General features: G+C 46.5%; 1 protein-coding gene across 6 annotated transcripts in view; it reads left to right on the forward strand.

The window, feature by feature from the left end:
• Positions 1–23,820, forward strand: part of LOC126547386 (phosphatidylserine lipase ABHD16A) — a 154,965-nt gene extending 131,145 nt beyond the window's left edge. For 5 of the 6 annotated variants that reach the window (XM_050195373.3, XM_050195371.3, XM_050195372.3 and 2 more), the window contains one exon: positions 6,136–6,637. In XM_050195373.3, the coding sequence (XP_050051330.1) occupies positions 6,136–6,170 (35 nt within the window). In that variant the 3' untranslated portion in view covers positions 6,171–6,637. Of the gene's footprint in view, positions 1–6,135; positions 6,638–23,334 lie in introns of those variants that run through there. The other variant, XM_055062894.2, reaches the window with a different exon arrangement.
• Positions 23,821–27,878: the final 4,058 nt, after the last annotated feature.

Below are 27,878 nucleotides of genomic sequence, written 5' to 3' on the forward strand. Positions count from 1 at the left end.
TCACTGCCGGCTGCCGAGGACATTGTGATGACAGCAGGCAGTACATCCAGTCTGTATACCCGATAAGCAGGCGAACGTCGTCTCGTACACCAGACCACCAACACCGCGCGTACAGCAACCGAAACTCCAAACCAAGACCAATCGCCATGCAATGTGTGGGGAACAGACGTCAGCGACCACCTGAATGGTACAACCCACGTTGGATAACGATCCATACACACATGCCCACTCGCGCTACGTTGTGTGCATGGTGCAGCAGATTCAGAGCCTATCGCGTGACCATCGGAAATACGAACCACAAGATCGCTACCGCTTTTGCTCCTCCCACCACTGCCACCGCAGCCAGGAGAACAAACACCACCGGCAAAGCAGTGGTTGGAACCATAAGCGTGAGTACAACATATTCACGACTGAGTCCAGGCCTTCTATGATTTTACAATAAAAAGGACATGAACCAGGACAACCGCCACAAGAATGACTGCTTTGCCATTGAGAAATACCCTTATGTGTAGCCACCTTGGTATAAGTCGTCCCAGCGCAAGTGCTGTTGCATTGAGGATGTCACAACCCCGACCAGGTCAGATGCGACTGCACTGACATCTCAGACCAAGCTCACCTTCATCGAGCAGCAGCGCTACATCCTACTGACCATACCAGCAAGTCTACCACCGCCAGAAATGTAACTACTCTTAAGTTCGACTTCAGCCAAGGTCGAGGGATGCCGTGCAACTTTCCCAGCACTGTTATGACCTCCCACGGACCGCCACACCAAATTACTGACTGACGCCTTCGGGGCGTCTACATTTAAAATGAGAACAACAACATGGAAGACCTGCTCGTGATCCACAGGTCCAAGAGGAAATGGAAGCAACCTCCTCCAGCGCATTCTCCAGTCACTCACGTGCCATCGGATCACTCGTGGACTATTTTTCCAGCCTGGTCAGATGCCAGCAGTAACCGCCGTTTCCGCCGCCGCAGGTGCACCAAGCTGTTTCAAATGCAGACGGGCGACAAGCGTAGGTACCAGTTCCGCCAGTTAAACCACCGACAGCTTGCAAACTTCGTAAGCACAAACAATTTCAAGTTCGTAAAGGATTGTAGCTCTACGGAGAGAAAAAAAAAAGGCGCAAAACCGTAAGATAAAGCTTCTGACTCAGCGCCTTCAATTGTTGGAAGCCGATTTGAACAGCTCTGGCACTGCAGTATATTTAATGAGTGAAGTTAAGAAGACGACATGGTACTGCCGTCATAATCAACCATCTCGTCCTTTGCTCATGGGTGGCAGTGTGTTGTGAACTGAGAAGGAAGTGCGCCATAACCATGTGCACGAGCAGGGAAAAACAGGGTGCGAATAAAGTAGTTGAACCGAGCAACTGTAGCAGATGGACGCGCAGTCACTTTGTTCCTTACACCGCATAGCCTTTGTGAAATATTTATTTTGGTTTATTTGCAAAAAATAAAGAAATGTCCTTTGTTGGATACAATATTCACAGACATTTCTTTTTTCTTCTTTTTCATTTTCTTTGAACATTCATATCTGATATAAATAAAAAAATAGCTGTTTAAGCAACCCCAGTACTGCAGTCAAATCTCGATATAATGAATCATGCGGGACCGCCGAAAATTGTTCATTATTTTGAAATATTGTTGTAATGAAAAACTTGTGGATATAAGCCAGTGGACAAATCTAGGAATGAAAATGACATACCTTTGCAGTAGACATGTGTGCAGACAAGCATACTCTCAAATAAAAATGTTTCACTCACGTCAAAGCTGCTTTGTTAAAGAAATCGGTGATTTTCTTCTGGTGCGTGCAGCACGCACGATTGATTAGGAATGCGTCTACGTCTTCCACTTTGCGCAATACCTCATCGGGTGTGTCATTGCACCGAGCGATGAAAGTGCAGACTTTGTTCATGTGCACTAAAATATCATTGTTCAACACGACCTCATCTTCTGTGTTCGGTTACCCACAGTCGTCTTCCTTTGGGTCGTCATCGTCACTGAAGGCGTCGCGAGCGCAGTTAACAGTCTCTTCGGTTGTCAGGTCGGCCGCCACTGCGCTGTCGCTCTCCACGTAGTCGTCGAAGGAAGAGACGGCTGGCAGCAGTTCCGCAACCTCAGTCCACAGGTCTCCGGGGTATTGTCAGTCACCTCCAGTGTCATATTCAAGCTGCACAGGCGCTTTGACAAGCCCTGCTTTTCACCAGCCGTTGTTAATGTTGGACACCTCCAAGTTCCACCAAGCTCCTGTGAACATTTCCGCTGCCGGACAAATATTGATTGCAGTTGGCTGCTTTAGGCGGAGGTTGATAATCAACCGCTGCACAAAGCGTTTACGAAATTCTGCTTTCACACTCTCCACAATGCCCTGGTCTAGGGTTTGCAGCAAGGATGTGTTGTTTGGCAGCATAAACTCCAAGCGAACATGCATCAAGCAAACATTCACAATGTGAGCAGAGCAGTTGTCGACAACCAGTAGAATTCTTTGGTCATCCCTCCTCATTTGGTCGTCGAGTTTGATGAGCCACTCGGAATAGAGTTCTCTGGTCATCCAGGCTCGTTCGTTGGCACGGTAATCGTACGTAAGGACATGATGTTTTTCATGCAGCGAGGCTTCACTTACTTGCTGATGACGAGCGCTTTAATTTTCTTCATGCCTCTTGCATTGCAGCAGAGCAGGACTGTCACGCGAAGATGCGACTTCTTCCTTCCTTTGCACTGCTGCCCTTTGAAGGGCAACGTCCGGTCTGGCAGGAACTCAAAAACATGTGATCTCATATGCGTCGAAAATATCGTCACACCACGATTCAGCCACCTCTAGAAAACGATCATTGCGCGAGGAATCTACGCCTTCTCTGTCAGCAGCCTTTTCCTCACCCGAGACAACCTGCCAAGTTATTCTGTTCCTTTGGCGGAAACGAGAAAGCCAACCCGCACTGGTGTCAAACCAAGTTATTTCAAGTGCATCGGCAAACTCGCAGGCTTTTTCTTGGAGCATTGGGCCAGACGCGGGAGCATTTTGCAGTCTGGCATCTTTGAACCACATGAGAACAGCTTGGTCCACATTTTGAAAGTTTCCCAGTCGCAGCCGTTTCCTCGTAGGAACAAGTTGTGATTCCCGGTGAAGCTTGACAATCTTATCTTGGTCTTTCAAAATAGTCGCGACGGTCAATGGGGCAATGCCACACTGTCTGCACACATCGATTTGCATTTTCCCTACGTCGATTTCCTGCGATACGTCGAATTTGTCCTGCAGCAAAAAGTGCTTTCGCTTCTTCTTGGTGGCATCACTAGCTGCATTCATTGTTGGATCTCGCACGAACATCGCCAAACCTTTGTCGGGAAGTTCTTGAAGTTTGTGGTGAAGCAGTTGGCACTTGACATGGTGATGACAATAGCTACTGCACTCGCGGTTTCTGTTTCACGCGAGAGTTGCGGCGCTGTTACTTTTAGCTGAATTCGTAATACTGATGTTCCTCGGTTATAAAGGGGAAAATAAACTACATGAGTTATTCTGAAATATGCGCTTTATTGAAATTCGTAGTTCTGAAATATTTTTACATTAAAAATATATGCACTCTGGCATTCTTAAAATATTTGTAAACTTGAGAAATTAGTTAATGTGGGGTTCATAGTAACGAGATTTGACTAGTGACTCTTGCTTATTTGGTACTTGAATTGCTAAAAGCATCTTCTGTTGAAGGAGTGTGACAGCTCTTCGATTGCCATTGCCTGTTCATCTTAGCTCTCATAAATATGTAAAAAGGGCAGCATCCAAGCAAATTGCGATTACTAAGTACTAAATGCCACAGTGCACAAGACATCTGAGCTACAGCTGATTCTGCTTCAAGAAATGTCATAAGTTTGGTTGAAACACCAAGCTATGCTACAGACTGTTAAATTTTTGCAGTTGGTTGATGAATGCATTTTACTTTTTACATACAGTAATCACAAGCCAATGCACAAGATCATGCATTATATTCTAGTCTTTACTGGTTTGCAGTAGAAAGCAATTCTGCTGCACCAAGTGGTGACAGCGCAGACCAAGGCACAGGTCGTGCGGCTGTCGACCACCAGGGCCGGCAGACACATCCTAGAAGGAGCAGGCATAAATGCAGAGGCAGAGTGCAACGCACGCAAGGTCGCGCTAAACGGCTGCACAGTGCTTTCTGTTCTGATGAGTAATGCCACAGGTGACCCTGTGGAAAAATGTAGAACTGCTTGCACCTGCTGGAGAGGCACACTGTGGACCAAATTGAGGAAGTTATGAAGGTAGCTGCAGTCAGTGTGTGGCTTTGGCATGTCACATTAAATTCTTCCCATTAAATTATTGGGGCCGATAACTTGCAAATTGTTTGTGAATATGCAATTTTCTCAGGGGGATGTGCCTGTCCGGCCAAATCGTACACCTGCTCAAATGTAGTTTGCATAACTATGACATGTTGCTGCCTCCCCTCCCACAAAGTGCCCTGTGTCTACACTAGTGCATGTTTTGCTTCACTTGTTTCTCTGGCATCTTTTATGCATGAACCATACACCTGCAGAGCCACACATTACACAATGCACTGTGATGTAGTAGATAATGTACTCTCAAATGCAACCTGACATTTCGCCGAAATTCATGGGATAGTCCTTAGCAAGTGCTTAAATTGAATAAATAGGAGCAGTAGGTTAATATGGGCCATGGAGCATTATTACTTGAGAAACATCCCTCTCTCCTGTGACCTAATCATGTCACTCACAGGCCATGCCCTGCATTCTCCACACTAATGCCCCTCATGCGCCATCTATTATTGCAGGTAGTTAACCCTTTCTGGTTCGAACTTATTAAATGTAACAAATTATTTATTACATGCATCTGAATGACAAAAGTTGAGGCAAAATACAGAAAAAAATTGACACTGGAATTTTTGGCCATGAATTGAAAGTATTCCTACTGAACTACCAGCAACTCAATGTGTTGTAAGCCGCAAGTGGTCTTTCAGACATCTTAATTCACAATCATAATAGTGTTAAATGTGGCCACAGATTATTTGAAGACCATTTTTGTGCTATCCAAGGCAGGTTATATGCATTAGGCACCAGGCTCCAAAAATAGGCAACAGAGACCTAACGTCAGCATGCGATGCATGGATATTTTGGAAATTTCAGGGAGAGCCATATTTATCTGGCACAATGTTGACAAATTGTGTAATTAGCGTTGCTGACACTCACATTACTAAAAAAATACTTTTCCTGTTTGTTTGTCTCTATGTTGGATATTTCCTGCAAAGCATTATGCTGCCTAGAGGTCCAGAAAGGGTTAGCAGCCTTTCAAACCTTACTGCTTCATAATTCCAAGGTGCTGTGGTCATGGGGTAAGTTAACTTGCTGCATAGCTGCATAGCATAACCACAGTTTACATGACTATCTGGGTGAGGACATCGCATTCACTGGTGCATCTATCTTGCTTCATGCTCACAGACCACTGCACCACATGAGCCTATTGACATCTCCTTCATATCAACTGCATGCTGTGGGAAATAGCACATATGTATTGTGTGTACCATAGAACGCCGCTACGGCATCAAAACAAAATCGGCAGCATTCGTCGAGAGAGCTGGTAGAAACACAGGCAGCGATCCGCTTTCTGCATTTCAAGGGACACAAGGCCAAAGAGATTCATGCCGAGCTGGTGGAGGTGTACAGTGACCGTTGTCATACATCACCACCAACTCAGCATGAATGTAGAAAGCAGAATGCTGCTCATGCTTCAACCAACTAACTCTCGACAAATACTGCTGATTTTGTTTTTATGCCATAGCGGTGTTCTATGGTACAGAGAATACAATTATATTCTACGGAAACTAGGAGACGTTCACTCATTTTGATGCCTATCCATGTATGCATGCTCCAAATTTATGGTACTCGTAGCTCTAAAATGGAGGTGAGGAACAGTGTTCATCACTTACTGCTTTTTCGTAATGCCAGTTTTAATTTGGTGACAGTTCAGGCACACTAGATTGGATAAAAGCTTTGTGATGCTGTAGTAGCCTTTTCTAGCCAGGAATCTGAGTTCACTTTAAGCAATTTGTTTAATTTTTTGGGGGTGTGCGTGGATAAAACAGCAGTTTTTTTTTTATTGCCTTGCAGAGCGGAGTCCACCACTTCCTCGAGCCAGAATGTAGAAGGATGTGCTTTTTTTTGGTCCTGGATAAGCTCACATGCACCCTGGAACCATTTTGGCACTTGTGTATTGTGGTTCTTGTCTGAAGCCCGTTACCCTTCAGTGGTTACCCTTAGGGGAGCAGGAGGCTGTACTTTGAAGTTTTTTCTTTTCTTTTTAGCACAATGGTCGTGCTTTTTTTTTATGTATTCTATGCGTACACTGTGATACGACTAACTGCAGAGTAAGTGGTTCAGTATTGTCTGACAGCAGCCGGGTTCTGTACAACTTGTATTTTTAAAGGTACTCCTAAAGTCTCTTGGCTAGTTCTGCTTCAAGTGGGAAGGTTAGGTGGACATTAGAACCTATGTAACTTTTGTTCTCCTGCATTTTACATTCCCATGGCAAATCCTCATTTCGCACAAAATCTGTGTCAAAGAACAAAAAGTTTTTAAAAATGTCTCATTAAATGTTATTTCTGGGAACTGAGTGGTGGACACTCGTGAAAGTAGTCATTTCTTGCCCTTTCTTATATGTTGGCCAACTGTTTTCCTTTTTTTATCTTTTGAAGTAGCATTTGAACTATTCATGCATACATCATAACATTTGTGCCACGTATGTTAACCTATCATTAATGCAACTGGTTTTTATTAAATAAATCCACTGATTTTAACTACACAGCTGCATGTTCGCGGTAGCAAAAAGTATCGGCGTCATCTCTTGCTTTACATTCATCTGTATCCAAATTGTTTCACCACAAATCTTGTATCAGTTGGCCCTTTGAAAAAGAAGAAAGCTTTCTAGTACAGTCAGGTCAATGCCGTAGTGCTATTCAGGACTGGTCAGGAAGTGGGATGTGAAGCATGTACATCTGTCTTTCTGCATGTTTGTAACAGAGAGAGGAGGATTGAGTTAAAAGTATTTCCTGCTCAAGGGAGGCCATAGGTGTGATAGATGAGTTTTTAACATTCTGTGGTGTAACTGGTGGCAAGTTCCAAATTCCTGAGGTCATTGCTTGGCTCATTGAGTTACACTGTCACTGAGGGATATAGCCAGTCTCGCTTGCTTTATCTGCATGTTGTCACATGTACATTGTTTGACTTTTTGTCTGTGTGTATGAGTTAATAGTTTTATATTGAGATGTTGCATTGTAGTGATAGGGAAGAACCAAACGCTGCTGAAACTAACTTAGGAATTCAACTCTTTATTGGGTAAACTTTTGACCAGAAAGACAAGCAATACTCAAATCACAAGAGTGGTGAGCACAGTCATCGGTTGTCAAATCTCAACTCGTGAAACAAGGCCGTCCGCTGTACATTCTAGAGTAATCGCTCATGCTCACTTACGTTTCGGAATGTAGAACAGTATTCACATTGTGCACAGAATCTCATTATACAAAATGCTTTCACTATAGAATTGGCTACAGTGTTCAAGAAATTTCTGATACAGTAGGGTGTGTCTTGCATTGAACGATAAATTGATTAGGATAATCTCTGAGAAATTGTATCCAGCACAAAGTAAAACAATGTACACATGACAGTGTTCAGGCATCATTATTTGTGACCTTACTGGTGGTTTGGCGAGTGGAAAAGGTATCTTCATTTGCTAGCATTCCTGTATGAAGGATAACACTGAAAACTATATGGGAACTTAATGGAACCATAAGTTGGCGTGTACTCTACAGGGTGTTCCAATTAACTTTAACCAAGGTTTAAAAATATTTGTGTGGGCGGTAGGAAGGTCATCAAAGAATCTTCTCAGCTGCTCTATGGAGCAAATCACAAATTTTGCATTATAGAAATAATTAGTCAGTATTAATTAGTCAACTCTGTAAGTCATAAATTTAGGTAAAAACTTCCAATGAGGAAAATTGTAGAGCTTTCAAGAATATGTTTCAGTAGTACTTACATTCTCCATCATTCTTTTCACATCCTAAAGAAAGCCTGCCAAATATGAAAATTCTCACAACCGCATTTCCGTACTGCAATCACAGTTCTCTCAATTATGACACACATGAATGAACAGCGCCTTTCAGCGCTGACAGCCATGTGCTGTCACAGAGAAACTGATAGGGTGGCGACGATTTCAAGTTCTTTGCTTTGCATTCACTGTCATAAATGGCTGCCTGTTGCTTTCAGCAGTGCAGTTGCCACCAATCACTCGCATGAATTTTGAAGCCAGCACCTGTATCACTGCCCTCTCACTTATTCAGAAGCAGCATGCTTGGCCAAGTGCGCTGTTCTATTCATGTGTAGCACGTTTGAGAGAACCACTACCACTGCATGAAAACACATTGTCATGTGGGTACTTTCATATTTCGCAGACTTTCTTTACAACATGGAAAAAATGATTATATAATAAACACGAGTCTAAACACTGCTGAATCATGTTTCCGCAAGATATTTCCTACAATTTCCTCATTAGAAGTTGTCTTTAAATATAAGACTTGCGGAGTTGATCAATTAATTAATTTTTACTAATTATGCAACCAATATATACTGCCAAAAAAACTTTTCACTTGCTCCATAAAGTGGCTGACAACATGCTTTTAGTGGTGTCCCCCTATAGCACACCGGGATATATTTAACCCTTTGCTAAAGTTAGCTGGAACACCCTGTATACTAATTATAACGGAATTTCCATTCCTTATGGCAGCTAAAAAAAAGATTTTTGGAGTGTTCCTGGGCCAACAAGAATTGAAAGCAGCCTTTAATTACATTGTGCTTGTTGAAATTGGTAGCAATTGTTGTCAGAACAATTGAGTCAATGAATTCTATGTAAAGATAAATTTGTTTCTGCTCACAACAGTGTCATGAAATCACATCCACACTGTAAAATACACCACTTTGAGTCCGCTGCTATGCCTGAGGGCGTGAGATCAAATCCCTGCCATTGCGGCCGCATTTCAATGGGGTGAAATACTAAAATGCCCGTACACCGCACATTGGGTGCGCGTTAAAGAACCGTGGTGATCAAAATTAATCCAGAGTCCCCCACTACAGTGTGCCTCATAATCATAATGTGGTTTTGGCACATAAAACCCCAGAATTTTAATTAAACACTTTGAGTCCTTATCAAGTCTATTATTATTGGGAAGTTCCACTAATGTTTGGCAAATTCACATTTCACCCATATTGTACCCATTATGCTTGAGTCACTGACCATAGTAAAGAAAATTTACTGAGACGTGTACAGCACTATACCTGACAGATTATTAACAGCATGATTAGTGGCACAAAACTAGTTCACCTAGAGCTGCATTGCTGAATATTATACGTTCACAACTCTTCACATCTGGGCCAGAGATGGATATTGGCTCTCTAGCAGCAAAAAGGTATTCCAAGAGGAAAACATGGGCATTCATTAAAAGGATAGTAATGACTGACATTTAGATCTGGAACAGTGTGATTTTGCCATTGGGCGATACGTTGCATGAAGGGCTGTTTCAATCTAGCCACAATTTGGGCACCATGCATTATCAGCTTTGACTTAGCGAAATAGCCTGTCCTTGAAGGTAGCATTTGCCAGTTGCGTTGTCATTGCACATCAACCGCAGAATTCCATGTGTGACTTGCGCCTAACTGTGTTCAATGAAGTATTTGTGGCATGCTGTTGTGTGACTCACATTTCAAAGCGGTCATCTCAGCCAATTTAAGCTGGTACTAATTGTGCATATACATCTAGGTCAAGGGCCTGTAATTCTCTGAAGATGGCCACCGCTGCTTGATAATACAGTGGAGTCAGCTGAGCATTATGTACCTGATAACCCACGTTCCTTGGCACTAAACCTGTCTTGAGGTGTCAAAGGAAGAACACCAGAAAACGTTATGCTGGCTCACAAACATCATCTAGGATGACATGTATGACCCACGTAGCCGGCAGGTGGATGTCCATCGCCACACATGTAGTAATAAAGCCATCATGACATCGTGGCAAACATAATGCCTCCCTTTAACTGTGGTGCCATTCTGAAAGAGTGAATAAACTCCAGCATAAGCATTTCTGGTGAATGACAGGTAGAAGGTTATCACATAAATGGATTCATTTTCAGCACTGCACTATTAGCAACTAAGCACAAAGGCCACACTCATTGGCTAATATTCTTATATTAACTTTCTATATGCTTATCACCCGCAGTGGTCAATTCCACGGTGGTTGCAAGGACAATGTTGTAGAAAATTTTGAGGATTTTTCAGTATGTGGTCACATTCATGTTTATGTAGCATTGGAAATAGTGACAAGTGTGCATGACAGTGATTGTACACCGGCATGAGAAAAACAAATAGCAACCCATTTTTATGGCAGCAACTCCGCCAGTGTAAGTGTAGTTGAAAATGAGGCTGTCGCAGCCTTATTAAAGTTGCAGTTTCGCGTGAAAGGCAAAGCATGGATTGCTACAGCAAATTAGTAGACAGCTATACGAAGTAAGGATGGTAGTTTTATTGACCGGATAAACTTTTAAACATTCGCTTACTACCGAATTAACAAGCATGGTGTAGTGGTGCGGTAGCAGCAGCGAGCGAAGTGACCGTGCGGGCTATTGCTTCAACGCGAGCGGCTAGAACACAGTGCGCACAAGAGTATGAGCCGTCTGCAGATCCCATTCAAGATACGGTGCATGCGACCATGTGCGGTCGTGCAAAGTACGCACTTATTGGTTGAGTTGAAGCCCCCCTCCCTCCCCGGCTGCCTCCCCCTGCTTTCCTCCATATATGCCGCGCAAGATTGAGCCACGGTTGTCAGTTCCCCAGGCGCCTGGTTGCGAAATGCCCAGCTGCTGCCGGAGCACTACGCCCCTTCCTCCCATCCCCCCACGGCCTTTTGCGCGACACAAGACAGCGCGTTTGCTCTCTGCTTTCTTCCTTTGCGCACGCTGGATTGAGCCAGGATCATCGGCCTCCCTCGCATGCTTTCACTCACACAAACAGCGTATGCTGTGCAGTGACAGTGTTATAGCACTTGGACTATATATGGAACATCACGGTGACGGCAAAAATCCGCCTGGAGTGTCCATATACATGCTATCGCAATAAAGACATAGAGCTAGATATTGTTGCGAGGTGGAGACAAGCACGAATGTTATTTATGCCAGGCGAATGCTGAAGGCACCAACTGACACTAGAACATGGCAGCCGAAGCACCCCAGCAACAACACTACTACTTAGTCATCGTCTCTTGTCCGCACGTCTTGTTCTGCATCGTGACACTATGCCAGTGGGATTGGAGTGCCGACCCGACGCAAGCGATTATGGCCCAGCAAAGGCACGCACATAGGGTTTCAAATGGTAGACATGAACAACATCAGTTCTTGGCTGTACGGATGACGGGCCTGGCTCTTCGGGAGCAATCTTGTACGTCGCATCCAAAAGCTCGCAGGATTCGGTAGGGACCTGAATATCAAGACAGAAGTTTTTCCGATAGGCCCACAAGACGAGATGGTGACCACAGGAGGACGAGGGAGCCAGGTAAATACTGCACGTCCCTATGGCGCGTATCGTAACAGGATTTCTCCGAAGCCTGGGAATCTGCGAGGCAAGCGCAGGCAATATGACGGGCCTCTGCTGCCATATAAATTGCATCACGGGCATAAGCGGTGTGTGATTGTGTGACTTGTGGAAGTACAGTATCCAGGGGCAAAACGGGATCATGGCCAAATGGTAGATAAAACGGTGAGCAACTTGTCATGGCGGGTTGAATTGTACGCTGTAAGTCCGCCGGATGTACAGTCCGCTGGACGTGGCTAGACTCGCTGGCGCCTGGAAAGGTTCGAAGGTTGCTTCCCTGAAGATCGCTACTCCCGCAGGTCGATCGAAACAATTGCAGCGGGCCGTGAAAGGTTTGCAGTTCAGTACCCCGGCAGGATGATCGTAACTGCTCCTCCATGGCCCAGAAAATCTCGACTGGCCAGTGCTGATAACTGCTGGGCAGAAAGAGAATGGCTGGTGGCAAGGGGGAGGATGCCTTGGCTTGCAACGAACAGCTGTGAAATGATACCACCCCAAAACATCCAACAAGGACAGGCAACTGCAAAGCGAACCCCACAACACGTCTCATCGCCGAGATGACGTATCTTGGATCTCACTTTAGACCCTCTAGGCTTCAAAGAAAACATGAGTGCAGAAACAAGCAAATGCTGCATTTCGCTATGCCAATTTTTGAAGGAATTTTGTGCTATCAAATTCAGCAGTCATGGATGGAGTCCTGCTAAATGAGAGCGGCTGAGAAAATTCTGCAATCGTAGCTATTTTCAGCTCGCCCGGCCGTCTCGTGCCCTGGCCGACAACATGGCCCAGATAAGTAACCTGCGAACAGCCAAATCTACACTTTTCCGCCTTCATCGTTAAGCTTGCTTCCCTCAACCGTGAGAACACCCGTTTGAGGTGTGATACGTGCTGTTTCCAGCTGTCCGAAAATATTGCTACATCATCAAGATATGGCAAGGCGAACTCCTGCAAGTCTTTTAGGACAATATCTATTAACTTGGAGAAGCTAAACGGCGCGTTATTCAGCCTGAAGCTGAGGGCGAAAAGTGCCTGCAAGCGAGGTAAATTTGGCATAGCGGCTGGCACTTTCTGAAAGGGGAACTTTCCAGTATCCCTGCACGCGATCTATAGTTGAAATGTATTTAGCAGAGCTAACTCATTCAATTCGTTTTTCAAGGTTGGGTATCGGGTACAGCTGATCCCTAGTGATGGCATTTAACTTCCTGTAGTCAACACATGAACAAGGGTCTTTATTAGGGGTTTCTACAAGTATTAGCGGTGACTTGTAGTCACTCTCTGCAGGCTCAATAACTCCCAACTCTAGCATGCGCTGTATCTCTGCCTTCACAATTTCTCTCTCGGGGAGACACCCTGTAAGGATTTGATCTTACGGGTTTGGTGGATGTCAGCTCCATTTCATGTGTTATTAGTTCGGTTCTACCTGGCCAATCGCTGAATCTGTTAAGATATTCACCTAACAGCCCTCTTAGCTCCTCTAGCTGCCCGGGTCTGAGAGTGTGCGAGCTTACTGAATGTTTTACCACTTCTTCCAGGCTGATTTCAGAGTTAGAGGTCGCCTTATACCCATTAAACTCTGTACTAGTGTCATCCTGCTCTTTAATAGTAAAGTTAATGACTCCGCTACACTCGACGTACGGCTTCATCAAATTGCAGTGGTATGTCCTTACCTCCTTCCTGCAACCGGGCATTTTCAGAGCATAGTTAGTATCTGAAAGTTTGTGCAACAATTTTACGGGTCCGTCTCAGTGAACTTCAAGCTTGTTCTTTCTTGAAGGTTTGAGGATCATTACTTGGTCTCCGACGTTAAACGTACGAAGCCTCGCATTGTCGTAATAGAACTCGGCGTTCTGTTGAGCTTCTCCCATGTTCTTTTCGACTAGTTCTTGGGTTGCACATAGCCGTTCCAGCAGATTTAGCATGTATTTTCCCACTGTTGGACTCTTTCCTCCCACATCTCTCTTAACATTCTCAGTGGAGAACGGAGTGTCCTCCCATACGCTAGTTCTGCTGGTGAGAACCCTCTAGCCTCATGAGGAACCGTTCGCAAAGCAAACAAAGTGGCCGGAAGACAATTCTCCCAGTCCTCCTTGTGTTTGTAACAGAGCGCCCGCAAAACTCGCTTAAGCACTGAATGCCACCTCTCTACACTATTTGACGGAGGGTGATAGATGGAACTGTGTATCAACTTTACCCCGCACTTTTGTAAGAATGTGGAAGTCAGTGCGCTGGTGAATACTAACCCTTGATCTGCCTGAATTTCGGCTGGAAACCCAACTCGTGCAAATACTGTCAAAAGCGCGTCTACTTCTTCGGTGGAGCTGAGCTTTTTCAGAGGGATTGCTTCCGGAAACTTTGTAGCCGGACACAGCATAGTAAACAAGTAGCTGTAACCCGACTTTGTCTTTGGTAGAGGCCCTACCGTGTCTATCACAAGTCGTCTGAAAGGTTCTGAAATTGAGGGCACTACCTTTAGTGGAGCTTTCCAGGTTTCTCCTGTTTTAGCTGAATGCTGGCAGGCATCGCATGATCTTACAAAGTTTTCTATGTCTTTGAAACAGCCAGGCCAGTCCATAAGCAAACCTTTCCTTCGATTTGTTTATGCCTAGGTGGTCAGACCACCCATTTCCATGACAGACTCAAAAGGTCTTCCCTATACTTAGTAGATACGACTAACTGATCTAGAATCCTGCCCTTTCGGTCTCTGTAGTGCCGATACAACAATCCTCTCTGTTTTATAGTCACGTTGCGCCTAGCAATGCCTTCTTTAGCTGGGTGATGCAATTTAGCTAAGCTGTCATCATTCTTTTGCTTGGCTGCCAGTGAGTCTCTGTCCACACGTAGGAGCTGATCAAAGTTCTTTGAGGCCGGTGATAAGAACGAGCCTGTCTCGCTTGCGAGTGCGTCAGCTGGCTCTTCCTGCAGGCGTGAACTTTGACACCCTAGTGATCCGCTCTCATTGAGCTGGTCAGCTGGCAGGATTTCCTCAACCGTTTTTTCGTCCCTCGAGCCTAGCTCAGATTCGGTTACTGAAGTTACCTCTTTAGCTACTTCCGCTGGAGCAGCTTTTGCATGTTCAGCCGAAAGCGACGCGATTTTATAAGCTTGGCCTCGCGTCAACGCCTGTAGTACGCCATCTCCCAATTCAAGCCCCTTGTCCCGCAGTAACTGATCCGACCGATTCGAAAAAATGTAAGGGTACTGCAGCGACAAGAATTTGGAAGCTTCAGCTTCGGTCACGAGCTCCCTGAACGGTCCACTGATTTTGACTTTGGCCATGGGTAAACGCACGCTGTGTTATTCTACAACCTGTTTGGTCCATGCTACTTCTCCCATGAAGTCATCTACCGTCACGTAAGATGGATGGACAACATCCATAGAGGTGGCACTGTCTCGCAGCTCCCAGCATGGTTTGCCATTAACTTGCAAGTCATGAAGATATGGGCTTAAAAGTTTCGTATCCTCGGTTTTTTCATCCATGTAGGAGAAAACTGCTAGGCTTCCCGCAGTTTACAGCGATATGTCCAAGTTTGTGGCACTTATAGTAGCAGATCGGTCTAAAAGATTCGAACTTTCTTTTCTGCTCTTTCTGTACGGTTTCCCCGTTTATTTCTCCTCGCTCTTTTCTGAAGGCTTTTCCTCCACGTCTACAGGCTGCGGTCCTCTAGTCTGCGAACCCTTTTTGAACGGAAATGGTTTCCGCAGTCCATTTCGACCGTCCCAATTTCCGTCCTCGGCGTTCAGCTTTCTATGCATTGCGTACTCTTCGGCTAATTATCCGCCCTTTCCACAGTGTTTACGTTTCCTCTGTCTTGCACCCACAGTTTCACAGGTTGTGGGATGCTTTTGTAAAACTGCTCTAGACGCGTGCATTCAATAATCATATCTCTGCTCTCGTACGCTTCTGCGCTTTTCAACCACTCGACTATGTTGGCCTTTAAGCCGAATGCAAACTCCAGATACCCCTTGCCATCCTTCTTGCCCGTACTTCTAAACCTTTGCCGAAAAACTTCGGCTGAAATGCGGTACTTATTGAAAAGACTAGCCTTAACCTTTGCGTAATGATATGCATCCTGCGCACTGAGTCTGGCGATTACTTCCGCAGCCTCATACGGCAACATAGACAGCAACCGCTGGGGTCATGTACTTGGACCAAAGTTCATGTTCTCGCAAGTCCTTTCAAAATTTCCTAGGAACAAGCCTATGTCGTTCCCGACCTCAAATGGCTTTAACAGCCTGTCCATGCGGTATGATTCTGCCTCACTTGATCGTCCCAGAGCCCCTTCACTTCCTTGAGACAACTCGAACCGTTTGCTTTCAAGCTCAAGTTGCACTTTTCATAACTCACGTTCCTCTCTGTCCCGTTCTCTCTCTCTGTCCCGTTTCTCTTTTCCTAAAAAGTTCCAACCCAATTTCAATGTCCTCCTTACTGGCCTGTTCGGAAATTAGCCGCAATAATTCCGATTTTAGCACTTCCTTGCGTACCTCTAGGCCCAGTTCGTAACCAACAATCAACAATTCATCTCTCAGCAATGTCCTTAACTCCATGATTGCTGCTGTACTGCCTTGGTCCTGCTCGCTAAATCTACCTAGGAAAACACAACCTAGCTAACAATCCAGCTTCCCTACTGTTCTAAACTGAACAACCACAAAATTAAGCCTAGAGAGTCGAACCAAGCACTCGCCGCAGACACAGCACCACGTCGCAAAGTCCGTCTCGCCGCTGCCAGCCAGTTGTAAGGATTGAGGTCGGGCATGAAATAAGTGGTAGCTGGCCCCATACCGTCGTCCGACTCGTCCACGCTGAGGACGTTGAAGGGAGGGACTTGTTCTCATCGAGAACGAGGAATATGGAATTTATTTACAATATCTACATGAAGGGTGGAGAACTTTACAGTTCATCAGTCTAGCATGACTGAAAGAGAATGCTTGCCAAGCAGCCCGAAACGGCTGCTTGAAAACCCTCTGTCCTCCCTAGATCCCTAGGTGAGGGAAAACTGCCGTTCAACCTTCGTCTAATGGGAGCGTCCAGTCATCGTAATCGACCCGCGTTTGAGGGGGAGGGTTCACACGCTCACTTCCGCACTTTGGTTTCACTGAACACACCGAGGGGAGTGGGACGTCGTAGACGGGTTGATACGCTTGACCCGAGCAAGCTGACTCCGCAGCTAGCCGCCGCGTCTGTCAATTGACTGTGACGACTTCTGGGGCCCGTGAAAAAGCGCCGCAAAACCCCCTTCTCCCGGATTTCCCTTGCTCCAAGTAAACCGTGAAGGCGACAGCGAATCAACCAACAATACGCGGTCCGCCGAACGTGGTTAAACTCGCTGGCGCCGGGAAAGGTTCGAAGGTCGCTTCTCCGAAGATCGCTACTCCCGCAGCTAGGTCGATCGAAACAATTGCAGCGGGCCGTGAAAGGTTTGCAGTTCAGTACCCCTGCAGGCCGATCGTAACAACGCGAAGGTGACATATGCCAGAGCAACGTCCCAGTCCTGGTGGTCTGGAGAAACGTGCATAGCTAGCATGTCGGTAAGCGTTGTTCAGTCGCTCTGTGAGACCCTTAGTCTGTGGATGGTAAGCAGTGGCTATTTGATGCGCTGTCGAGCATAGACTACTGAGCATAGGCGGAGGAATGACCTTTGACGAGAAGTAACGTCCGCGATCTGTGAGGAGCTGACGTGGAGCACGGTGGTGCAGGGTGACGTGTAGGAGGAAATCCGCGATGTCAGTGGCACAACTTGTAGGAAGAGCTCCCGTAATAGCGAAGTACGTTGCGTAATCGGTTGCTACCGCAACCTATTTGTTGCCCTTAGTTGAGAAAGGGAAGGGCCAAGTAGGTCGAGTCCCACGCGAAAGAAAGGCTCTGTGTAGAAACGCCGCATGGCTCGGTCAAGTGTGCGAGTAACACCGGGATGCCCAGCTGTGGGTGCGTCGTGGAGTTGTTGAAGCACGGTGCGTTGAAGGTGCCTCGGTACGGCCAGCAGTAGGTCAGCACCATCAGGGTGCAAGTTGCGTTTGTACACGACTCCGTCGGACATACAGAAGAGACGCAGGGAACGATCAGGAGTTGGCGAGCTTAACCGATCTATGATAGTTCGGAAAGAGGGATCACGGCGCTGTTCGTCGCCAATGTTGAGGAAGCCTGAGATGGACATAACGCTGGTGTCGGATTCGAGGTCTGTGGCTTCCGGTGGGTCAGCAGTGTGGCGGGACAAGCAGTCGGCGTCCTGATGTAAATGGCCGGATTTGTACACTACAGAGAAAGCGTACTCCTGCAAGCACTATGCCCAACGCCCAAGACGCCCTGTAGGGTCCTTCAACGAGGAGAGCCAGCAGAGCGCGTGGTGGTCGGTAATTACGCGGAAACGGCGACCAAATCGGTATGGACGAAACTTCGCTATCGCCCAAACCAGCACTAGGCACTCTCTTGATAGAATAGTTGCGCCTGGTCGTGGACAGAAGACGGCTTGGGTAAGCGATAACGCACTCTTGACCACGCTGAATCTGGGCAAGAACAGCGCCATTGCCAGGACCACTAGCATCTGTACAGATTTCAGTGGGTTCTGAAGGGTCAAAATGGGTCTAAATTGAGGAGCTCGTCAAGAGTCTGATGAGCGCTGTGAAGGCTTCGGCCTGCCGCTATCCTCACACGAAAGTGGCCTCGTTCTTCAAAGAACGACGCCGCTACTACAGTGAGCGTCTACATGGGAAGGCATGGGCTTTGAGCACACCAACATGATGCTGCGGCTTGGAGACCTTTCGTAATCTGAAATAGTATACATATTTAAAGAAAATTATGGATAACGGTGGTGAGTGCAAATTTATTCTTAAAATCTTGGTAGCTAACCGCAAGAATGTCCCAAGCAACCACGAATATCCGTCGGAAGTCCTACGGATATCCGTTTCCGATATACCAGCCATCCAGTAGACGTCCTCAAATCTCCAACAGACGTCCATCGGCCGTCCGATGGATATCTAAAAAGAAAACAAATTTGTACATCAGTCGGACATCCGAAATGGGATCCTGTGGCGGACGTATTTCGGACGGTATGTGTGTCGTGTATATGTGTTTGTGTGTGTGCACATACGCACAAACATCTCTAAGCAGCGATAGTGGTATGCATTCAAGCACACAACCAATGTTATGTAACAACCGGTCGGGTGCTTCACTGCATTTCACTGTCGCCGCACTTTGTAAATAAACAAAAACATGGGTCCGAACCAGATTAAATATGCCATAAATCCTTTACAGCCACCTTATGCTATAAAGGCCACAAAGCAAACATGACTACTGTTCATAGCAACAAATATAACTTGCAGATCTAGATATCGTGACTGAAGTTATGACAGCACGAAGACATAAACAAAAATAGAAACTTCTTTCAGGATGTTAAAGAGAGTTTAATAAATGTGGGAAAGACACTACAAATAAATGAGGTCTCATGTGATTATACTTATGTTACTTTTTCATACCGTGAAACATTACGAGGATTCATTATAGACACATGCTTTAGAATAAAAGGAAACTCGCAAGCAAGAATAAACGTGTGCCGGAAACCACAAGAAGACAGCACAATGCATAGTGAAAGTGTAAGCATCAAGGCTAAGCTAATACAAACAACAGTCTACACAGAATAATGTAGGATAGCATTAAAACAATTATGTACAACATGTCAGAAATAGAATGCATTTTGAAAGATATGAAAAACAATGTGACGCACCTGGCAAACTCAGTGATGGAAAGATTTACCACAGAAGGCACTGCCAGTTTGGCCAGCTCGAGGAATTTATGTATCGTTGAACAATAACTAAAATTTATGCATTGTGAGGTCAATCCCACCTCCCGTAACCTGTTGTCAAGATTGGAGTCTAGCATGAATTAGGTGGTAGCTGGCCCATGCCGTCGTCCAACTTATCTACGCTGAGGACGTTGTTGAAAAGAAGGACTGCTTTTCATCGAGGACGAGAAATATGGGTTTATTTACAGTATCTACATAAGGACGTTGCAGTTCATCAGTCTAGCATGACTGCGAGAGAAAAGTACACTGAGCAGCCGCACAACAGCGGTTTATAAACACTCGGTCCTCCCTCGATCCCAAGGTGAGGGAAACGTTCGACCAGTCTTCGTAAACAAGTCTCTGCGCCAGGGATTACACACACACACTTCTGCACAGGTTCACGGTCCTCAACCGAGGTCAGACGGTCTTCGCAGAAAACGGGGCTGACGTCAGGAACGGTGCGTGGGAAGGGGCCTCGAACTACGCTCCCTCGGGGACTCCCTTGTTCACAGCAGACCAGATCGGCGGTGGCGGATTCAGGCACAAAGCCTGTTTCGTCGAACTCATCTTGGCTCCTGCGACGGAGAGTAGAGGACGCGTGTATTGTTCTCCGCACACAGTCGACTTAGTGACGCCATGGCTAGAGGTTTGCAGTGGCGTTCCAGGAAAAGTTGACGCCGCTATCGCAACTGGCTGGCAAAACTTGCACCTCAGCGGGCTGTTCTTAACAGCATACAAGGAGCACTTTTTTCACTCGGGAGCTTCTTAAAAAAAAAAAATTAAGTGTATGACGCTTGAACCTCTTGAGCCTCTAGAGCTTTGGCTACAAAAAAGATATAGCGTGACAGCCATTACACATATTCATAACTGGGTGCGTTTATGTCCACCACGAATGTATATTAATAACAGCACAGCCAGTACTTTCACTTAGCGACCACAGAATGGCGAATTATCGTTACCGCTTTAAACATAAATCCATTCAATTTAATGCTATAAGGATCTTTAGTACCCGCTGCGCTTGAGAGATAAGCCCGATTTCGGGGGGTCGCGTTGTGTTCAAATCACCGGCATTAACTTCCTAGGTAGTCTCTGTAAATCGGCCAACATCCCAAGGCACATAAACGTTCGCGCGGTTAGGACAATCTAATGCATGTGTGCGGCGTACATATGCATGCTGTGTACAAATCACGGAATGGAACTATTTAGTCCTTTAGAAAATGACTAACAAAAGGGGATACTGTAATGAACGGAGACCCGCCGTGGTTGCTCAGTGGCTATGGTGTTGGGCTGCTGAGCACGTGGTCGCATGATCGAATCCTGGCCACGGCGGCCGCATTTCGATGGGGGCGAAATGCGAAAACACCCGTGTACTTAGATTTAGGTGCACGTTAAAGAACCCCAGGTGGTCGCCATTTCCGGCGTCCCCCACCATGGCGTGCCTCATAATCAAAAAGTGGTTTTGGCACGTAAAAACCCCATAATTTAATTTTAACGAACAGAGTGACTACAGTCCCTGTGTTCATTATTTTCCCGTTTTGTTACTGAGCATGTGCTGCTGGGCGAGTTGGTTATGCATGATTACAACGAAGGCGCCAAAATAAAACAATGGGCGAAGGAAGGAGAGACGAGGCAACCCCGTATATAGGCGCACTAACAACTGAGCGTTTTATTTCTTGACATAGGAATAAATAGCTGCTGTCAAGGATCAAAACAACAAGAAGAAACAGGGCCATCATCTGCATCGCACAAGGAGACCACAGTACAAAACCTCTTAAGTGCAGCTCCCAAGATACGCCAGTTCCTTTGTCGAAAGGGAAACCGATGCTTCACTGATACAATCACCACGCTTCTTGATCTCAAGCGCTTCCAATATCTCCCTTGTCAGTTGATCATCAGCTCTGTTCAAAACACGGGTTCTATCAAAATATGGAATGCACTTGTGAGCCTTACAATGCGCACTTATGTGACCGGAGAGCTGGTTTTCCATCTTATATCGATGCTCATGCAATCTGTCATTCAGACATCTGCCCGTTTGGCCTACATATGATGAACCACACGACAAGGAACCGAATAAACTCGCTTTCTTTACACATCCGACATGCTTCTGCCCATGCTTTTTTTTTTTTTTTTGCGCACACCTGTTTATTTTCCCGATGTCCTGCGTTCACCTTGGCCCAAATCAAACCAAGACGTTTCGGAGCGAAAAATAAAACCCGAACACCAGCTCGTTTGCCTACTTTTTTCAGATTGTGAGATATGCCGTGAACATATGGAATGATAGCTCACCTGGTTTCAGAAGGGCCTGCTCGACCCTGGTTTACAACGTTAGGTTCCTTGAGCTGCCTGGGCATTTTTTCTGCAACAGATATGATCACATGGTGGGGATAACTTGCCCCTTTGAGGCGGCTGACCTGACAATGAAAACTGCTTTGCAGCCGATGCAGACATGGCTTGTTAAGTGCGTTGGTTAGACATGATTGAATGATCCCTCTTTATTACTTTTGAGTGAGCTGAATGGCAAGAGAGGATGGGTTTGCTAGCCCATGGCTTGAACTGCCAGCACACAAGACACGATGAGAAAGTGATCTCCAAATCTAAAAATCTTAAACATTTATCGGCCGGAAGCTCGTGAGTCAGGGTTAAAGGGTGTAAGGCTGTTTGAAACTCTGACAATACTAATGATGACTGGGTCTCCAATTCTGGACTTTCACAATCTACGAACACTAAAAAACCATCCACAAATCTAAAGATCTCCAACACATTTGTCCCCGATAAGCACTGCTTTAACAGGTTGTCTTTTGAAGCTAAAGAGATGTCGCTTAAAACAGGGGCTATACACGAACCTATACACACACCCTCTTTCTGTAGAAAGACGTCGTCATTCTATTTTATTGCGTGGACTTCAGGTACACGGACAGCAGTTCCAAAAAGGAACATACTGCTATACCAGAAACGTTCTGGAAAGCAACAGCTCCACATTTATCGATACAGTCAGTGACGCATTCCATCAATTCCTTTTGTGGTATTGAGTAATACAAGTCTTTTATGTCGACAGAGAAGGCGGATAGCATTTTGTTTTCATTCTGTGCGATATATTTTACAACGCTTTCAGAATTATTCACGCGAAACGGGTCGTCAATTGGTAGTCTACTCAAATTTTGCTGGAGAAACAAGGAGACCTGTTTTTGCCATGACCCATTTTCTGAGACTATGGCCCGGAAGGGGCAATTAGATTTATGAGTTTTTACCGTGAAGAATACATCAAGGCTCAACTTTTCCTCCGATTCTATTGCGGTCGTCAGTTTCGTTAAATTCAGGTTCTTACACAGCTTTTTGGCGTTGCTTTTTACTTTTGCAAGCGAGACTTTTTCGCACTTCTTAAAAACCCCTGAGAAAGCTTCTAAAGCTTTTGATTCAAACAATTCTTTCGGCATTACAACAAAGCCACCTTCCTTATCGGAGGTTAAAAGAGACAGCTATTGTCCTTTCAAATAACTAACTGTTTTAGCTACAGGAATCTTTCGAACAGATGTCTTACAACGTGCGAGCAAATCCACGCCTTCCGATATGGACCTCTGCTGTTCTTCCGTTGTGGCTCGCCTGGAAACTTGCTTGACCATTGCAAGTAGCTCCGCAGGAACCTTCTCCGGTTGTACGGCGAACTTGAATTGGAGACCCAGAATTGGAGACCCAGTCATCATTAGTATTGTCAGAGTTTCAAACAGCCTTACATCCATCCTCTAACCCTGACTCACGAGCTTCCGGCCGATAACTGCTTAAGATTTTTAGATTTGGAGATCACTTTCTCATCGTGTCTTGTGTGCTGGCAGACCAAGCCAAGGGCTAGCAAACCCATCCTCTCCCACCATTCAGCACGTCTCATGCGGCACTCCACTTTCCTTCTCAGCCTCACGCAAGAGCACCGAGAGTTCACGGCTGGCAACGGTCGACACTCCAGATGTCCTAGCCAGGCGTCACTTGGACCAAATTTTCCCTCGGGAGCCTGTGTCAGCCGTGGCTCCAAAAGCGGAGGCTCCCGACTCGTTTCGACCCAGCCCGGACAACAAGAATCTGCCAACGTCAACGCGAGAAGGACGGTGCAATCCGGCCACTCCAGAACCAACTGGCGCCATGCATGTTCCTTCGACAACACCTCCAACATCCCTTCCAGCCGAGCAGGCTCTCTGTCTCCGAAGTCCGCCGGTCATACGGAGGTCTACCCGACAACGAAGACCCGTGCAAAGACTGCAGCTTTAAAATAAAGAGAGAAGTGATATGAAGTGCTGTGCTAACATGTGTCAAACATGATTCGTTCTTTTGTGTTACGTCATAGGCAAGCAGCCTATATATATAGTTCGTTGTCTCTGAAATAAAGGTTGTTGTGCGTTTGCTCTTCGGCCGTCTCCGTCACTCTGCCACCCGCCACAACACTCGCCAGTGATGGAGCTATCGGCGATCGGGTGACAGCGCACGTTACATGTGGCGCCATCCCGTAGCGCCTTGCCGCCGTGGAGCGCTTCTCGTGCGGCACTCCGCTTTCCTCCTCACCCTTTCGCAATACTCTCCCGTCCACTTTTCTCCTCATGCTTCGGTTGTATCCTTCTTCTCTGCTTTTCTCCTCGCGCTCTTTTCGCTATCGCCGTCTTTCATGCTCCGCTGTGCTCTGCGTTCGCTTTTTTTAGAGCGCAGCTCTTACGCGCCCGTTCCTGGTGCGAGTGTCGGCAGGAACTCGGCGTAACCGAGTGGCGTAACCGAGAACCATAACCCGCCGGTTCTCGGCGTAACCGAGTGAACGAGCACAGCGAAAGATGAAAGCGAACGCGGAGCCCAGCGGGGGATGAAAGACGCGAAGAGGAAAGCGGAGAGGGTGCAGCGGCACCATGAGGTGGAAAGCGCAGGAGGGTATGGCGAAAGCGTAAGAAAAGCGTAGTACGGCGACGGTGGCTACGAGATGGCGCTAGAGTAGCGGGCGTCTTCTGGGAGGTCTGTCGGCGGCGGCGGCTGGGAATCGCGCTCACGCGCCACCCACGAGCTGGTTCTCGCGATCTCCCGATTAGCGTGGCAGTCGCGCCACACTGCGCTCCGTTGCAACGTGCTGCACGAAACGGATTGTCCTCGCCAGCCAATATATCGCGAAATGAAAACACTTATAGAGAGCTGGGCTCAAATTTCGCATTAGGGAGTAACGTAATCGTCGGTGAATTTTTTATATGTGGGAACCCAAGCGCGCGGCCGTTCCTTTGCTGTAGGCGGTGCGAAATGAGCGTCGCTCTAGTGGCATCGTATTCCGGCGTCGGCCACCAGTTCGATTTTTTTTTCGGCTTCCCGTCGCCGTCCTAAAACACTACGCATTAGGAAAACAACAAAGTGCGTCCGGGGCAGCTCGGGCACCACCAGCTCGACGCGCGTCAGCGTATCGTGCGCCAACGATTCGCATTTAGTAGATGTCAACTACATTTGAGTCTGCCAAATTGTTTAGTGACCGGATCGTGCGCTTTCCCGTTTAGTACGTTTCTTTCGCATTTTCTCCTCCCAACATGTATGAACGAGGTTCCACTATATATGTATACAGTGTGTTTCAGCTAACTTTAGCCAGAGTTTAAAAATATGCCGATGCACTCTAAGACGACGCGACCAAATGTATGTTGCTCACTTTTGTATGTAGTGTGTCACGCTATATTTTGTATTTTGCTTAATTAGACAATTAGACAAGATTAATTAACCAACTTCAGAAGCAACAAAGCGAGGAAAAAATTCCTATTAGAAATTTGCAGAGTGGTTTGCAAAACGTGCGAGTAAACATATATGTAGCATGTTATAAAACATAAGCACGCTGGCCTGTTGTATGTCTTCAGCAGCACATGGACGATCACTAGTTTCCTCACGGTGCACACGTCATGCCCACATATGGCAAGGGACTGAATATGAACTTGTTGCATGTCACTTTCCCTGCATCACTGGCAGGTGAAGCAGTGAGCTTCATAAGTGACACAAGTTATGCTCACCTTTCAATGTTGGGTATATCTTCAGTGAAAGCTACGCAGTCTGTGGGGCTATGAGCCTGCAGATCCCAAAGAATAAAGTGCCTTTGACATTGCAAAAAAGTACCTGTTCATTTTTTGAGAGTGAATATCAACTGCCATCTCTCCGCTCTTACAGAAAAGGGGACGGCGAGGTACAGAGATCACCTTGAAAGTGCAACTTTACAATTGCAGCCAGAGGAGGGGCCTGAAAACGACATTTAGTCAAATGCCTGACATCCAGTGCAATGATTCACTTGGCGCACATTCTGGACTGGTCGAATTAAAGGATTGTATAATAATGTATTTAGTGTTCAAGGAATTGCAACTCCCTACCACCATAACAGTTGGAAGCTGTCTAATAAAACAATAAAAGCAAGGAAAAATGTAGGCACTGCTTTAATATTTCTATACAGTGGGTATAGCATCAATTTAGAGTGCGTGTTTACCCTTCCGGAAACATTTCCTTATGCCAAGAGATGACTTAGTTGCATAAAAAAATTGCGACTGAGGGGGCCGTGGAATTCTCCTGCACTTAAAGTTACCCGTCGCAAACAGAGCCACGTTGCCCTAAGCTGTGCCAGTGGTCTTGCATAATATCATACTCTGTCAAATGCTGCTTCTCTTAAAGGGACCCTGAAACGATTTTGACGATTTTCTATTAACGTGCTGAGTCGTTGGAGTAGGTCCTTCTGATCATTAATTAGCACATCTAAGTGCTCCGCTTAAAGCGTGTAATTTATTGTAAGGTTTTAAAAATGCACATCGCTGCCGATCGCAGCACACTGCTCGGCGGAATTTTAAGCCGCCCCTACCCATATGACGGAAATCGCCCATATGACGTCAGTGGGGCGAGCTATCCAATTGGCTGACCAGGGCGCGTGGTCGATAATTTTCCAGCTTTATAGTAAACAAATGATGTTTGTTTTCCGGCACACAGCAAGTGTCGTCTGCTTGTGTTACAACGTGCTCCGTCTTTGACGAAAGCTCCGCAGTCAGTGTCGGCCTGTCTTTTCGCGAGCGCTATGATTCGACTTTGTTGCGTTGTTGACTGCAAACGTAGCGACTGACAATATATCAAGCTGCGATATCGTGTCCTTCTGCAAGCCAGTAGACGAGCAGACTGGCTGCAGCGCATTGGACAGCCGCTATCCGATGGGCGGCAGGATTTGCGCGATTGCGGCCGTCACTTTACACTGGAAGATTACTAACGCAATAGCGTTTCGCAAGTCCGGTAATAGGGTAAACGCAAGCGCATGGGGACAGGGCCTGGCCGTGTCCCCTTGCGGGGCCTTTCCGGGGGTGAACAGAAGCGCAAATGTGAATGGTCTGCACGGTGCAGCCACCTGGTGGCATAGAGCTCAACCACCCACAGTAGCAGTAACAAAATGTATTCTTCTTTGCTGCTGGTGTAAATATTTCGCAAAAGTGTAATCGTTAACACGTAGTTTTTGTAAATGTTTAAAATGTTTTACACTTGGTTAGAGCAATATTAGCTCTTTCTTTGGCAGGTTAAGCTCTGCGCCAACGGATGGCTGGACCGTGGAGACCGATCAGGCAGCTCACGTACGTCTACGCTAAAGTTCCTTCATCAGTTTGAGTTTATGCCTTCACCGTTCCGTCGAAACGTTCTGCTAGTGTGTGATTACCGGAATACCAGACACGTTCGGCGCTACGACAGAATGCTCGCAACGCATGCTGCTTCGATAGCTCTCGCTTGGGGTGGACGGCCAAGCCGCTAGCGGTGACGTTTCGCGCGGGCGGGAGCGGGCTCCAAAACAACCGGACGTGGACGATGTGACGTCGCATCGTGACGCAGAACCAGTGAAGGCGGAGCTTAGCCCTGATCGCTCGGCGAACGAGTTGAGGAGGAAAAGCATGGCTAGGGAGGAGGGTAACTTGTAATCGTTTGTAGCTTCATTAATACGAAACGCTTCACTTAAATTGTGGTGCGAATGTTCTACTTATGCTGTACCCTACGCGTCTACAAAATTTGTCCGAACCGTTTCAGGGGCCCTTTAAAGGGCCCCTCACCAGGCCACACAGCAAACTTGGGTTATACGCTGGAAGTTGCTACGTGTCCTCTAGGGAATGTTCTGCAGCAAAAAATTTTCAAATCGGCTCATTAATAGCCGAGATAGAAATATTTCAGCGCCGCGAACCCATGATTTCATGAGGTGAGCCCCACTGCCAAGCGAGACACTTTCCATTTGCCCCGTCTAGCCTCCGGAAGTGAAATTCCTTCCCTGTGTTAGGGTCCCTACCTACGTTCTCCCATACCGGACCTCGAGTATCGTGTGACACATACGTCACGGGCCCCATCTTCACTTTTTTTCCTGCTCGCTTTTCTGCGGCGCGGCACACTTTCGCCGTCAGCGGAATTCCGCTGACAGCATCGCGTGCGAGCGGCTGCGATTGTCTCGTTTGGTGC

This window comes from Dermacentor andersoni, chromosome 1 (genome assembly GCF_023375885.2).
Source record: "Dermacentor andersoni chromosome 1, qqDerAnde1_hic_scaffold, whole genome shotgun sequence".
Lineage (NCBI taxonomy): Eukaryota > Metazoa > Arthropoda > Arachnida > Ixodida > Ixodidae > Dermacentor > Dermacentor andersoni.